Source organism: Thunnus thynnus, chromosome 3 (genome assembly GCF_963924715.1).
Source record: "Thunnus thynnus chromosome 3, fThuThy2.1, whole genome shotgun sequence".
In the NCBI taxonomy this organism is placed as follows: domain Eukaryota; kingdom Metazoa; phylum Chordata; class Actinopteri; order Scombriformes; family Scombridae; genus Thunnus; species Thunnus thynnus.
In genome coordinates, this window is record NC_089519.1 from 6,374,908 (window position 1) to 6,389,396 (window position 14,489).

At 41.5% G+C, this 14,489-nt stretch overlaps 1 protein-coding gene across 2 annotated transcripts in view; it reads right to left on the reverse strand.

Annotated features, from left to right (window-relative positions):
* The window catches only part of adcy9 (adenylate cyclase 9), a 36,953-nt gene extending 26,399 nt beyond the window's left edge, over positions 1-10,554 (reverse strand). For both annotated transcript variants that reach the window (XM_067582577.1, XM_067582576.1), the window contains exon 1: positions 6,415-10,554. In XM_067582577.1, the coding sequence (XP_067438678.1) occupies positions 6,415-8,308 (1,894 nt within the window). In that variant the 5' untranslated portion in view covers positions 8,309-10,554. The remainder of the gene's footprint in view (positions 1-6,414) is intronic.
* Positions 10,555-14,489: the final 3,935 nt, after the last annotated feature.

A 14,489-nucleotide genomic window follows, 5' to 3' on the forward strand; every position in this document is an offset into this window, starting at 1 on the left:
CTAGTCATTCCTTGTGTATATTTCTGAAGATTGTTGTGTTTTTATTCTGTACATTGAGAGCCACTAAACCGGAGTAAAATTCCTTGCATGCGTAAACACACTTGGCCAATAAAGATGATTCCGATTCTGAAAAGTCACTTTTTATTTTTCATTTCAAGCTGCTTCACCAGTAAATTCCTGCTTGGTTTCTGTCTCTCCTCTACTTTCACATGTTCAGCTCTACTGCTACTGGAAAGCATTTTTCTTTTTATTCTGTCATCATACACGCCAACAGCCAGACGCAGACAGACGCACACAGACACGCTTGTAAGACCACCTAGTCAAGCGATAACAGTTGACCTTTGAACCTTGTAGTGACTGCGTTGCTGAGGACCAATCAGATACAGGTAGCGAATGAAAAAACACCATGTTGGGTCACAGGCCTCAGGGCAACTGTCTCCTCTCAACTTTACACACATCATTGCTTTCACACAAATGCACATATAACAGACATCATGGGGCAGGAGACATGTGCTGTACGCATACAAAGAAACAGAGGACATGTTTAGCTAACGTACACTAAGTTTTTTGACCTCTGGTAGCATTATGGAGCAGTTTTTGTATGAGTGTGTATGCGTGTGCAAAAGGACACACATGGATACATGTGTGCACAATGCAGTGAATAACTCAGAGGGCATCTTTAAGGTACAGGCTGAGGGCATTGCAAATTCAGAAGAGAGAGAGAAAGAGAGAAAGATATGCATACACATAGTTTACTGTGTAAAGACAACACTAAAATAGTTTCCTGGCTCTATCCTCACCTCTCAGTGGTAAATCCCACTGTGTATATATGTGTGACTTTTTCTAACTCACAAAGACTTTTAGCTGTTTTCACATTAGGTCTGACTGATTCAGACATTTGCATTCACACATAGAGCTTCTCTGGGTAATGTCTGGAAAATCTCAGGGTTGCAATGCATGTGCAAAAGGGGCTTTAGTTTATGTCCTGAATGTCTTGTCTTTATTCTAAAACATACCTTTAATTGATTAATACATTTAAAGTAAGAACGTGGAACCAGTTAGTATTTAACATGTTTGCTGAATATGATTAAATTTACAAAAATTGTTATCGAAGAATTTTCTTTTGATCAGATGATCTACAAACTACTTCAGAATATATGGACGAGGCCTTTTCCGCAGGAGATCCTTTAACTTGTTAAAGCAGAGGTGTCACTGATAACATTAACAAGGGCTCCGCTCTATTCCGGTTTCCCAGAAAGCCATGACAGTGTGACAGTAAGCTATCATGCATAATACCAAGATCCTGAAACTGACGCAGCCAAATGGAATTCAATCATCATTAATTTTATTATTTACACCTGTCCTTTTATACTGTGAACCTTCCCCTATAGAGCCTGAATAAAACAAACTCATGAATGTATGTTCATGAAATTTGGCACTTAGGGTCAGTGAACTACACACATTTTTCACTGCAAAAATGATTCAGCTAGCCAGCGAGAGCTGAGAACTAACAATATCTATGAAGGTGTTTGGAAAGAAAGATACCTCACTATGAGATTGTTAAAATTGTACCTTTACAAGAAAACAATAGATGAAGCCAAATAAAGAAATGGAATAGCAAAGCTCATGACCCACTGGGGCTGGCCTGGTTATGGTTAAGGCTCTGCCGTTTGCTGCTGCATATTTAGGTGACACATTTGATTTAGCACAGACTAACCAGCCGGAGGGCATGGACTTCCCACTGCAACAGACTGTATGGGAAGGATGGGTTTGTTTGTACACACATACACACACACACGGGTGCATATGTGCACAGACACACAAAAAGAAAAAGACATATGCAGGCACATTATTTATATGTGCAAACACATCAAGATGCACACACACACAGTCAGTACTTCCAAATGCACACAGATTGAAACTGACAAGTTGCCACCTTATGGTACCATGAGAATAGTTGGAGGTCCAAACCTTGAGTCTGCAGATGCACATCATGCTGCTATACCGCACTGTAAACTAAAAGAACAGGCACACACAACAAACACACACAAACATGCCTGAGAAACCTCATTTCCCCAAGCAACAACACTCAACAAAGGAAGCCTAAAAAGGCATTAACACAGCAGATACGGGCAGGATATAATGACCAGCTAAACAAAAACCCAGCACAGAAAACTGCATTCCTCACCACCTGCAGTGAAATACGAGTGTGTTTGTGTGTTTGAAAACAGAAAGACACATGGCAGGAGTGGATTGGAAAGGACGGAGGAGATACGAGCAGTTGAGCAGGGGAACTGGGAGCAACCGATGACATTGAGTGACATTCAGGTACGAGCCAAAACAAGAAAAATGGAGGATGTAAAAATCATAGGCGCTCCGTGAAATAAATGGGGAAAGGAAGTGTGAAAGTGAAAGCTGAAAGTGGTATTCAACAGGGTCAGAAATTCTGTGCATAGAATAGAGTTAGTCACCGACACAAATTGATGAAACGCATGTTTAACAGTTTCAAAATGACCCAATGAGTCACTCCTTGTATATCTGGAGACTTTTAAGACCCTTTTAGTGAAAATATTCAATCAGATGTGCTATTTTGTATTCACAAAGCTCTGCAAGATGTAATCATTTAATCAAATTGTGCTCAGGTCCATGTTTGAAAGCAAGATTAAGGCACTGTAAGCTCAGTTATATTTTCCCCCACAAATTTCAAATTGTTATTTTACCTTTTACCATGAAGTTCCCTTACAAAAACTGCATTATATAATATACTAATTCACTAGACTTGCACACTTTTCACAAGTTTGCACAGTACAGGATTTAACTAATTGAAATCTCTAGTCGTCAAGTACTGGAAAGCATGGACTCATCTTGTCATCTTTCAGTAAAAGCAGATTTTACATGAAATACATGAGCAGATGTATGAAAACTGGCAGTTAGTATACTTGACAAGATGTATTGTTCCATATACTGTAAAATGTGCAGTGTTAGGAGGTTTGTTGCCACCTCATCATCCCTCGGTATCCCATTAGTTAACTGAGATAAAGTCCATTACTGATGTAACTGCTAACAAACTACTGTATCTTACCAACTGGCTGCAGTCATAGTTTTTTTGTAAATGAGAGCAGTGATGGGTGTTTAGGGACTAACAGATAGAGAATGGTTGAAAGCACATCATCTGAGGCGAATCATTCGGCCTGCTGGGGGATCTATAGCAAAACCTTGACTAAAGACAGACAGGCAGCACTAAAGCAGCGTTACACAACAGACCACATGTACAGGCGTGGGTGACAGGTGAGAGACTGAGGCAATGAATGCAATGACACAACGAGGATGAGGAAAAGCAGAGGAAGAGACATGGGACGTGAAATGGGAGGAGATGGAGAAAAAGATGGGGGGGAGGAGGACAGAGAGACAGAGGAGCTGGCAGGCAGATGGAAAAGGGGAGTTAAAGAAATACAACGAATTATTCTGTTATTAATACTTCGGCTTAAAAGATGCTGTGAAGAATGAACTAATGTAGAAAGATGCAGAGGTGTCAGACACAGCAAATCATATACAGGGAATTAATATCTACAGTATAGCTTGTTTTAAACCAATTAATTGATAATTAGTGGAAAGAAACAGAATGATAAACAATGGAGAAGAGGGTTAGCTTGATGGTTATGTGGGAGGGTATTCATCAGTACGGGTCATGAAAGAAAATTACATATACAGTAGGTGAGAAATGACACTAGGGGCCAAGGTGATACAAATGAGAGGAGTTAATATCCTCAAAAAGTACATTATAAATTGAGAAAGATGCCCAGATGGCAACACTTGATTATAAACATTTACAAACTGCAAAGCGAGTGAATTTTTTTCTCACAGAGAAAAATGTCTCAAAACACAAGGTATTCTGGCGGTGTGATGAATCCCTGGAAAACGGATCAATTTAAGATGAGCAAACTGACATCTTTAACACCTACAAAAAGTGATTTGTCCATTGATTTCTCCCCGCCTCTCATTTCTCTCCCTGTGTCCCTGCACTCAGTATGTGATTCTTACAATTTATTTTTGTCACCAAGATGTGGTATGTTGATTCCTCTCAAAATGAAACTATGTCTGTTCCTCAAAAAAAAAAAAAAACTGTGTCAAGCCCTCTTTCTCTCTGCCACAGAGACAAACTGTTAAGGTCATCTCTTTCTCTGAGCAGGAAACTGTGGGTCTCTGTTTCAATGGGAAACTAGATGCCATTCAGCCCCTTTTCTCTCCCTCAACAAAAGCTGCATGTCAATATCTCACTCTGTCACTGTTTGCCAGTCTGGAAATAGAGAGTGATGGCGGCACCATTTAGAGCCAAGTGTGAATACACTCTGACATAAGGTCTGACAATAGAACAGACAGTCTCTGTTCGCAAGAGACCTAAGATTAGACGGCCCACGAGGAAACCCTGCTGAAGAGATTAGTTCCATTGATGCTTTCCACAGAGTATTGAAACAGACTGTGTTTGTGTGTGTGTGTTTGTGTGTGTCTGTGTGTGTGTGAGCACCCGCATTTACGGACAAACATAAATCAATTGATTATTAATCATTTAGTCATAATTTATAACTTAAAGTATCAAACAGATGACATCATGTTACCAGAGCCCTAACTGACGTCTTACAACATAACTTAATCTGAGCAGTTTTAATGGAAACAGAAAAGCAAGCAAATCTTGGCATTTGAGAAGCTGTAACCAGCAAAATGTTTTTTACCTGATAAATAACCAAGTAATCTATTATCTGTCCTTAAACTAAGTACTGTTAATGCCATTTAAGTCCACTGTCAAGTATGTTAGTTGCTAATAGATTCCTGAACCATCAAACATCACTGAAACAAATGTCTACATATTTATCTCACTAATCCATTTCTTTGTGCTCGGAGTCATTATGAGCAGTGGATGTTTGACGTGTTGCAGACAGCCAAGTCATTTTTTCCCCCCACTTCTTTTATCATCTGTCTGGTGTCTGTCTAGTCTCTGCACCCTTCCACCTCTATTCCCATCTTACAAGTGGTGGGCACAATATGATGAACACCTGTTCAATCTAATGGAATCCAATACCTGCTTCAGAACACAAAAGCCGGTCAGCCCTCCTCTTATCGACTGCAATCTCTAGCTCAAATATTCTGGAAGACCACAACAACAAGCCGCAAACATAGTCACAGAGGTATGAACCAAACCTTGTACTGATTCTCTAAGATAAGATAAAAAGTCATTGGAGGTTATGCACTTTGAACTGGACTAAATTGATTTCTGTGTGGTTCGAAAACTGTGCTTAATCCAAGAGAAGGCATTTACTGACCTCTGACTTCATCTAAACTACCTGTTCAAATGATCAAATATAACAGCTTTATGTATAAAGCCACAGTCACATAACTCAGCCATTTCTGATGTATATGCTGTATGTAAACTTATCCTTCTGTTGTAAGTATCATTTCGCAGTGTTACTATACAAGTCATCAATATTTGCCTGTGGCAAGGATTCAAAATCTATTTGCATTTGGAGATTAAAGGTTCTGATCTCAATAAAACAAGCCTTTCTCATTCAAATACGGTCCAGAAATAGATCTGTCATTTTGCTCCAAAATAACAATTCAATTGATGAAGATTAAAATAAAAGGACTGAAACAGAATTCAAGAAATCATACTCCTTTGTAAAATATAGGGTAAATGAAAGCCTAACAGAGAGGGGAATGTTTGTCCTTGATAAACAAAATGGCATTAAATTATTGTCTTTTCATAGATTTTAAATGCCTTAAATTGGTTAAGTAGTTTTTAGAAAACAGTCCTACAAGTAATGATGGCATTTGGTATTAATGTATTGCTACTGAATGTTGAATGATATCCAATTGATATAAACCAAAACATGTCTCTCTTCTTGGAGCTCTTATCTGTTGATCTTGTAGCCTGATCTCCTGCTTCTGTTGATAGACTGTTTCAACAGGACTAACTGGTCAGATAACATATTTTAGTGTTGTCTAGGCACGCAGTGACCACACTGAACCCTAATGACCAAGTGCTTAAGTGCACATGTTCAGAGAATGTAGGCTTTCAACCTTTATCCTATCTGTGTATGATTTTATTGAATGCAATGTCCTCCTCTTCTTGTTATCATATATTTTTAGCCTTTGCAGCATTGTTAGGCTTTTTATCACAAGGTCAACGGTCAACATTTTATCACATGTTCAATGGACTTTTAAGATAAACTTATAGGTAAATTTATTCATTGCACATGTATCTCTAAAAATAAACTAATCAGTGGAGACTGTTCAATACCAGTGACCCTCTGTTTGTGATTGCCTTGAATTCCTGTAATACAGTATCTGATATATTGACACTGAACTTCAGTTCATGTGGAGAAGTCACAAGGAAGTATAAAGATGTGAACAGCCACTTACCCTTGAGTTTCTCCACCACATTCTGCCCGGCTCTCTCCGCCACCCGCCCATCCTCCCTTTGGTAACGGTCGTCCAGGAACCGGGCAGTGGCTTCTGACAGGTGGACCTTGCCGGCCATGCCCAGCTGCTCCATCAAGTTAGCCAGGTTAACGTCATTTGACCATACATCAAACTTGAAACGCTTCATTCCCAGAATCCCACAGAGGACGGTGCCTGTGTGGACGCCAACGCGCATGCTCACTGTCTCACATGTCTCCTGGCAGAACTGTTCGATGGCCTGGATCATGCCCAGGCCCATCTCTACACAGCAGTAGGCATGGTCTGGTCTGGGCTCAGGGCAGCCTGCTACACAGTAGTAGCAATCTCCCAGTGTGCTGATCTTCTCACAACAGGTTAGTTCACAGAGGTGGTCGAAACGTCCAAACAGATCATTGAGAAGTCCCACCAAGGCTGGTGCTGACTTATTGGCAGACATTTTGGTGAAGCCTACAATATCTGCAAAGAGGATGCTGACAGGCTCCATGCGTTTCATGTTGAAGGGCCTAAATATTATCTGGCCCCGGGGGATGGAGGTCTTCTTACGTTTGTGATTGTTGTGGGGGTGGTTCTTGGGGCTTGTGGTACTTTGAGATTGTGAAGCTCCACCACCTCCTCCACCACCAACTGAGACGGCTGAGGCAGAGCAGGCACCAGAGGAATAACGCTTGCCAGAGTTCTCACCGCTGCCGCCCTCGTCATCACCCTGCTTCATCAGCTCGTCTGCGACTCTCCGAGGCATGACTGAGTGGATCATACGTTCCTTCAGGGCCTTCTCCACCTCTAAGTCCTTACCATGCATGATAGCCTGGCCGACTTTGAGGAAGGTGCTGCGGGATCGCACCTCCGACATAATGAATAAGTGGATGCCAATGACGTGGGCACACAAGTGGAGAAGGGCTTTGGCTGGGCCCAGCCAGCGGAGAGTGTCTCCTTCCCAATCAGAACCTGAACCCACTGACCCTGTCCCTAATCCGTTAGTGTCATAACTTCTTTGAAGCAATGGTAGCCATCCTAATGCCTCAAATAATATAGAGTACAGGAACCCCAGCATCACTGAGGCGTACAGACGGACATGGAGGACACTGTACAACAATAAAAGAACCTCCATACACAGGGAAAATGTGCCTACAGGAGAGATACAAGGGGTTGGGGGTGATGCTACATTGTCTGGTAAGAGATATGAGGCATTCCCACCGCCAGCCCACTCCAGCTCAGTGTAGCCAGCAGTCTGTATTTGTGGAGCTAAGGTGATGGCGAAGGTGACTGCGATCAGGAGCAAGGAGGTTTGGTTGTACAACCGTGTGTAGGCCTGGGTTAAGGTGAACAAAAAGAGGAGCACTAGGAGGACCAAAAAGGAGGCTGTGGGAGCTAGGAAAGTCATGGGGTGGCAGCGTTCACTGTTGACCCCAAAGTACACTCCCCAGAGTAGAGCCGCAACTGCCAGGTAGAACAGGACATAACGAAAGCGCAGCTGTGTCTGAGGAAAGCACCTCTCTTGGCACGCCTCTTCCAGGATGGGGGAGTCAAACTTGGGGTCCCAGCACTGGGCGGCAGAGCGTTCAAACAGTGGTGGCGCCTTCCTATGCGTCCTGGAAGTGGAGGTCATGGCCGGTCTAGAGTCTGCCGAGCTGCAGCTGGAGGAGATACTGTATTTGTGGAGGTTGGGGTTCGTTTTACTCACAGCTCCATAGCCTCCAGCTCCTCCTCCACTGTTGGCTGCTTTCAGTGGCTCATGTTGATGCACGTGTGGCGCGCTGTTGGTAATCCGCACGGTCACGGCGCCATCCCCGCTGGAGTCGCAGCTCACTTCCGTGCCATGCATGAGAAGCTGCCGGTGATGTTGCAGAGTGGCCATATTGACTGGTGTGACGCGGAAACGAGGAGGTGCGGGAGAGGTGTTAAATATTAATAATATCTTCTGATGGCGCTCAGGCAATTAGACGCGGTGCGTGGGCGCCTTGTGTGCACATGTGGCACGGTGAGGAGGGAGGAGGCGGCGGTGTGAGAGTGACAGGCAGGCAGACAGAGAGGGAGAGAGAGAGAGAGAGAAAGAGCAAAGGTGTTTGTTGGAATAATCACACTGCATGAATGGTGAGCACGGCACAGACGTCTTTGCTACGCACACAGCAGCCTGCACACTCACTCACACAAGACGCACCGTTCCAGTTTCTTGAGCAGTTCATTATCCGACCCCGGGTTTGCGTCAGTACTCACATTACATGAATCCTTCTCCAAAGAGGCTCTGGGTTTGAGCCCGGCTTTCTCTCCAACTGCGGTAAAAATACTGTCATCACTCTTCCTGCCTCCCAAATTGAGCATCCTTCTCGGAAAGGACTGGTTAGTGATGCAACGGTTTTTTTCTTTTTTTTGTGCCTTTATCAAGTCGGTTCTGACGTTACATGACTGGAAATGACCTCCTCTGAAAATGCGCAGTATTTCGATACTGCTGACATTACAAAGCCTCAGAGAGAATGCCTATTTTTTTTCCTTTATTGCCGAAATAAGGTGTGCGTGGAACAGCGTTCAGGTCCAGGGCTTCATTGTGTGAGCAGATACAGATGTAGGCTGTCAACAGTTGGTGTTGTGCACAGCAAGTGGCTACAGAAGTTAAACTGCCCCTCTTATCTCCACAGCATTCGCTACAAATGGCCCATTTACACTTCCTTTCCCCTTTTAAAAACACTACACAATCTTTTTGTTCTGAACAACTACACGGTCCTAAAATAAAAAATGTGTGGACATTAGGAATTCCATCATTTTAAAGCATCAAAACTATAAAATTAAAAAAAAAATCAGAGAAGTAATAAATTATCAGTCCATTCTCGTTTCACATAATGTAGTTGACTGTATGCTGTTGATGTTTACTTTAAAATAAAACCAATCTAAAAATGTGGGAAAACTGTTAAATCCGTTAATTAAAAACGTGGGTGATCTGTAATTAAGGCGGATTTACCTTCCACTACATCCCTTCTCATGCATGGCTCAATGTGCTAAGGATTTGCATTTCTTATTTCCATACATTCTCCTTCCATCTTTATTCCACCGGGCGCTTGCAAATATTCCAGACGTAGTTATTTTGGAGTCCTGTCCAGTCCAAGATCCAGATCATAAGAGGCCTGACAGGCAGGCCTATTCCCACGAATCCAGCCCCGTCCTTTCCTGAACTCCCTCTCCGGATCTCCACCGTTTATTCCCCCTCTGCCTCGGGGAGGGGTATGCGCTATTCAAAGACGCGTAATCCGAAAAGAGAAGCGCACAAAATACCATCCGCTGGCCCAAATTAGTGTAGCTTTGCCTCTGCTGGGAGTGTCTGCAACTTGTTGCGCGCAGTTGGCAAAACATACAGCTATGAGGAACAGCCTCGGTCGGAACAGGCTGGTCTATAAATAGTGATGATCAAAACTCTTGCAATAACAACACCAACGGCGTGTAACATTTGAATGCTTTTCTTCAACTTATTCTGTGCCACCAAAGTGGAATATCAGGAACGTCTGATAGAGAAAGACGTAGTACTTTAAAACCAAAAACGCGTGCAAAACGTCAGCGATAGCCCCCCTCTCGTTTCCAAACGCTCCCAAACTTTTTTTTTCCCAGGCCGTATTTCCTGCGTTTGGAGAGGAGACCCAGTTAGGACTCTGGTTATTTGGAGCTGAGGCTGGATTTCCTCCCCTCGCATTCCCCCCTAAGAGCAAAGAAGTAGAAAATCCCCAGAGCAACAAAGGAAACCAGTTGGATATGTCCTCAGTTAGATTATCAAAACCCGCCTCTTAAATAGCGCTGACTTCTTATCTCAACCAATTCCTTAGGTCTGGATAGCACTAGTTTTCGCTGGCATGCATGTGTCCAACAAACACAACACTGTGCGCTCTGGCTGTGGTGCGTCCTCTTCCGTCCGCCGCTGGTTGCCTCCCTTTCCCCCCCTGATATAGCTCTCTGCTGGAGTTGGGGGGCTAAATAAAAACAGACCTGCTCCGAGAATTCTGTGGCAGTTTTTCCGTCTTATCCGGGCGAACGTAATATCTGTGCTCCTGTAGCTGCCACCATCTTCACTGTGACTGGGTCGGAAATCCTCCCCCAGCTGTTGTGGCGGTGCGGGTTACTGGGACCAGCCTGTCAAGCACACTGCAGTTTTAAAAGACACGGTTTCCGGTCTTGCCTTTGACAAGACAAGTAAAACACTATTCAAAAACTCCAATCAAAGTGGCTTACACGGTGAAGTGAAGCCGAAAAGTCACAGAGAAGCTTTCAATGGCGATAAACTGTATTGTGTGCATTGAATTTGACCTATAGCTCATCACAATGTGAATATATAAATAAACAATAGCTTATAACAACAACCACAACAATAATAGCTAATGACAACCAGCGGTATAAGTGCCACTTATAGCAGCACGTTGGCCCGAGTATTATTTACATTTATTTTATCTTGTTGCTTTACTTGATAGGGACAGTGCTCACTTATTAACTGCTGGTGTTAGAGTATGTTTTTTTGTTTGTTTGTTTTAGAACAAATTTCCATCTGTAGCCCCAGGCCAGATGTTAAAAAGTCCCTTTAAAAATGAAAAACAAATGGAACAAGATGTCTTATAGAATCAAGACATACAACATAATAAATAAATATAGATTATAGATTGAACTATGGTTGTATCTGGGCATTTATCATCAAAAAATATCAGAGAAGGCTAATTTTAACATTTGTTATACAACCTATCCTGATCCTAAAAGTGACACAAAGCCTGCAGCCTGTTTAACAAAGAACTAGTACACAAGTAAAACAATTTAGCGCCTTTAATTTGAAGTCAAACTGTGACCTCCGGTATCAGCCTGTTGGTGTTTGTGTGCCTTGACACAGCTGCTGATGGGTGGGTGTCTAAAGTGAAGTGGAGCAACGTTCAGGTCACATGTGAATAACCGCAGACCTGGCCAGTGAAGTTTTCTGTCAAACGTGTGTTGCTACTGTCAGTGATAATCACCCAGTAAGCATTAGTGATCCTGCTTATGCTAACTAACTTTAGCCTGTCAACCACAGGCTAAAGTTAGTTAGTGGTGTCCTGCTAGGACAGTGACAGAAATTCTTCAACATGTTTTTTTTGTTGTTGTTTTGTTTTGTTTTTTTAAATTGGAAAAGATTAATTTACAAACATCAAGGCAGAGAAAAACAGACACATTCGATTAAATAAGATGACTTAGGATAACAAAGAGAAGAAATTATATATATTTTTTAATTTAAAAAAATGAATAAAATAAGTAAATAAAAATTATAAATACATTATTAAAAATCAGTGTTTAGTTGCTCTGAGGAGACACTTTTCATCAGTGTCAAAGCACTGAGAGCACTGTGTTTGTCCACAAGGTCCCCTTTAAAAATAGAAGGTTTCGTTTTCCTCCATTTGGATAGGATAGATGAAAAACTTAGCCAGAAGTGTCAGGTTGTTCAATACCAACTCTTAATGTCCTCCAAGATTATACCAAACACAATATTTTCTCTTGTGAGAGCAGCAAATAGTTGGATTTTGGTGGACATTCAGTCCTGCAAATCCACCCAGAACGTCACAGAAGACAAACAATAAAAAAAATAAATTATCTGTTGTTTTAATTTCAGTATCACAAAAGCTGCAGTTATTGTAATTAACATTCAGTTTTATTCTTAGCAAGTCATTGGATGGATAAATATTATTAAGAAATTTGAAATAGACATATTTTGTCTCAGGGCTTACAGGATGAGTAAGATAACTACTTCTCCATTTAATAACACCCAACTCTGAAAAGAGCTGGATGATGGTGGTGATTACAAACCGATTTCTGTGAGTTTCTCTCCGCCCAAAAAAGTCATGACCATTAAATTGAAGCACCGGCAAATTTATTACACACCAATGTTTGGTTCTTGTAGACATGCTTTGGTTGAAATGTAACTCCTTGAACTTGTATCTATTACACTCTACAGCACTAGTCTACTGCCTGAAACTTAAGATGAACATTAGATGCCAGTTTTTCCTATTTATTGTAATGCAGCATTATAGCACATTGGAAGGGGATGAGTTAATAAGTTTTGACTAACCCAAACCAGAATTTTAAGCAGAATGGACCAGTTAACTTAATATAACTACCTTCGATTTGCTCTAAAGCAGTGAAGCAGGGCACAATATAGTATTTGAGACATGAATAAGGCTTTTCAAAATATTATGTTATTAATGAGAGCACACCCATTACTCTACTTGTTGTATCACCTTTGCATGATTACACCTCCACCTTATATTGGTAGAATGATAGAATAACTCAACTAGCCTTTTTCTGACCGACCAAGGGAATCAATTGTTACCTACATCTGTCTTGTACTGAAACGTCAGCAAAATATCAAGACTGCAGCTGAGTTGAATTTTGTGTGGGCCATGATTTTTTTTTTTCCTGTGGGTCATTTGAGAGATAATCTTGATTATTCCTAACGCTGTTTTGAGTGCTTCAGCTGTGCATGCTACTCATATCTACATCTGTGAAATGCAGTTAAGTCAGATATGTAGGAAAAATGTGAAATCGAATCCTTCCTTTTCATTTGTATATCTAATAAATGCACAAAATGTTGTTTGTTGCCAATAAAAGCAATATTGCTCTGATTAGCAGTGGGGTCAGATTTGATGGAAAATCTGCAGGAGAAACAGGTAACAGATGTCAAGGCGCAATTTTGTTTTTGTGACAAGAAGAAAAAAATTCACACTGTATCTTAGAGTAGGGGAATAGCGCTCCCTCGATTTTTGAAGGGGCTCAAAACTGCACAGACATTTTCCACAATGCAAATGACTACAGAATATAGAAAATGAAGAGGAATTTGTCATTTTGGCTAAAGTTTAATCTTCAAGGCCAAGTACACCAAAGACGGAAAAAAACATGAGGAAGAAAAGAGGATGATTTACTGTGCAATGACACATTATCCCTGGCAAATCTTACGGAGGAAACACAGAGGGATTGTTATTTATAGTATTTTGATAGCCAACATAGAATGGTGGTATGTGTTTCATTAGCATGAATGGACTAGTGTCTCTATGGACCACACTGTATTTCTAGCAGGAGACAGTGAAGTGATGAGATTGAGAACAGCAGGTGAATAGCAAGAAGATAAACACAGTATTACAGGGTTACAGTTCTGGGTGTGTCTCTGTTTCCTCCTCCTTTGAAGAAGCAATAATGTTTAAACTTTGATTCCAATAAAGCAAGTAACCCTGTGTGCATTACTCAAGTGCATGTGTGTGTATATGTACATGTCATGTGGGTGGCGTGTGCTTTAGTTCAAGAGCCTACAAGAGAGGCCTGTTTGCAGAGTTTGATAAGGCTGCACTGGTAAGTCTGTGTTCACACTTGACCTAAGACCTGGAAGTCCTGCCTTGCGGCTCTGCAAACACAGATTATACACAGAATATGAGCTCAAATACATATTTATTTAAGTATAGTGTGATTTCATACACACAGATGTGTTGATACCTTGTTGTATGTGTTTGTGTCATCCTGGTGTGGTTGGCGTGGTATTTTATTGACCTCTGTGGGGAAACTGACTTCTTGAGTCCAGGTCTGGCCGCATGTTTTATTCCAGGTAGATTTAAGAGAACCATTTTTTAGTGTTTTGTTAAACAAGCTTCCGAAGATAAGGCAAATTGGCAAAATCCACTTGTAAGGGGGTTTTTGCTAAATGCAGCCTATCTTTAAAAAGGCCATGTGCTATATTGGCATTGTGTATTTTGACAGTGGTGTACAGTAGCATGACTAAACTATTGGCTGTATACTTTGATTAGTTGGCCGTACAGTATGTGACTTTTAGCCATGCCTTCAGCATATCGTTATAAGGATTTTCAATTTAAGTATACAAGTTCATTCTTGACCGTGGAAATAGTAATTTGACAAAACAAGCCCAACTCAGGGTCCACTTACTTACTAGCTTTTTCTTGAGCTTTTAATTGTCTTACATGGTCTTCATCTGCGGATGGAGTGAGAGACGTTGATCTGTTGACATGCAAGATCAGTTGCTGTTATGGTTTTATTCGTAACAC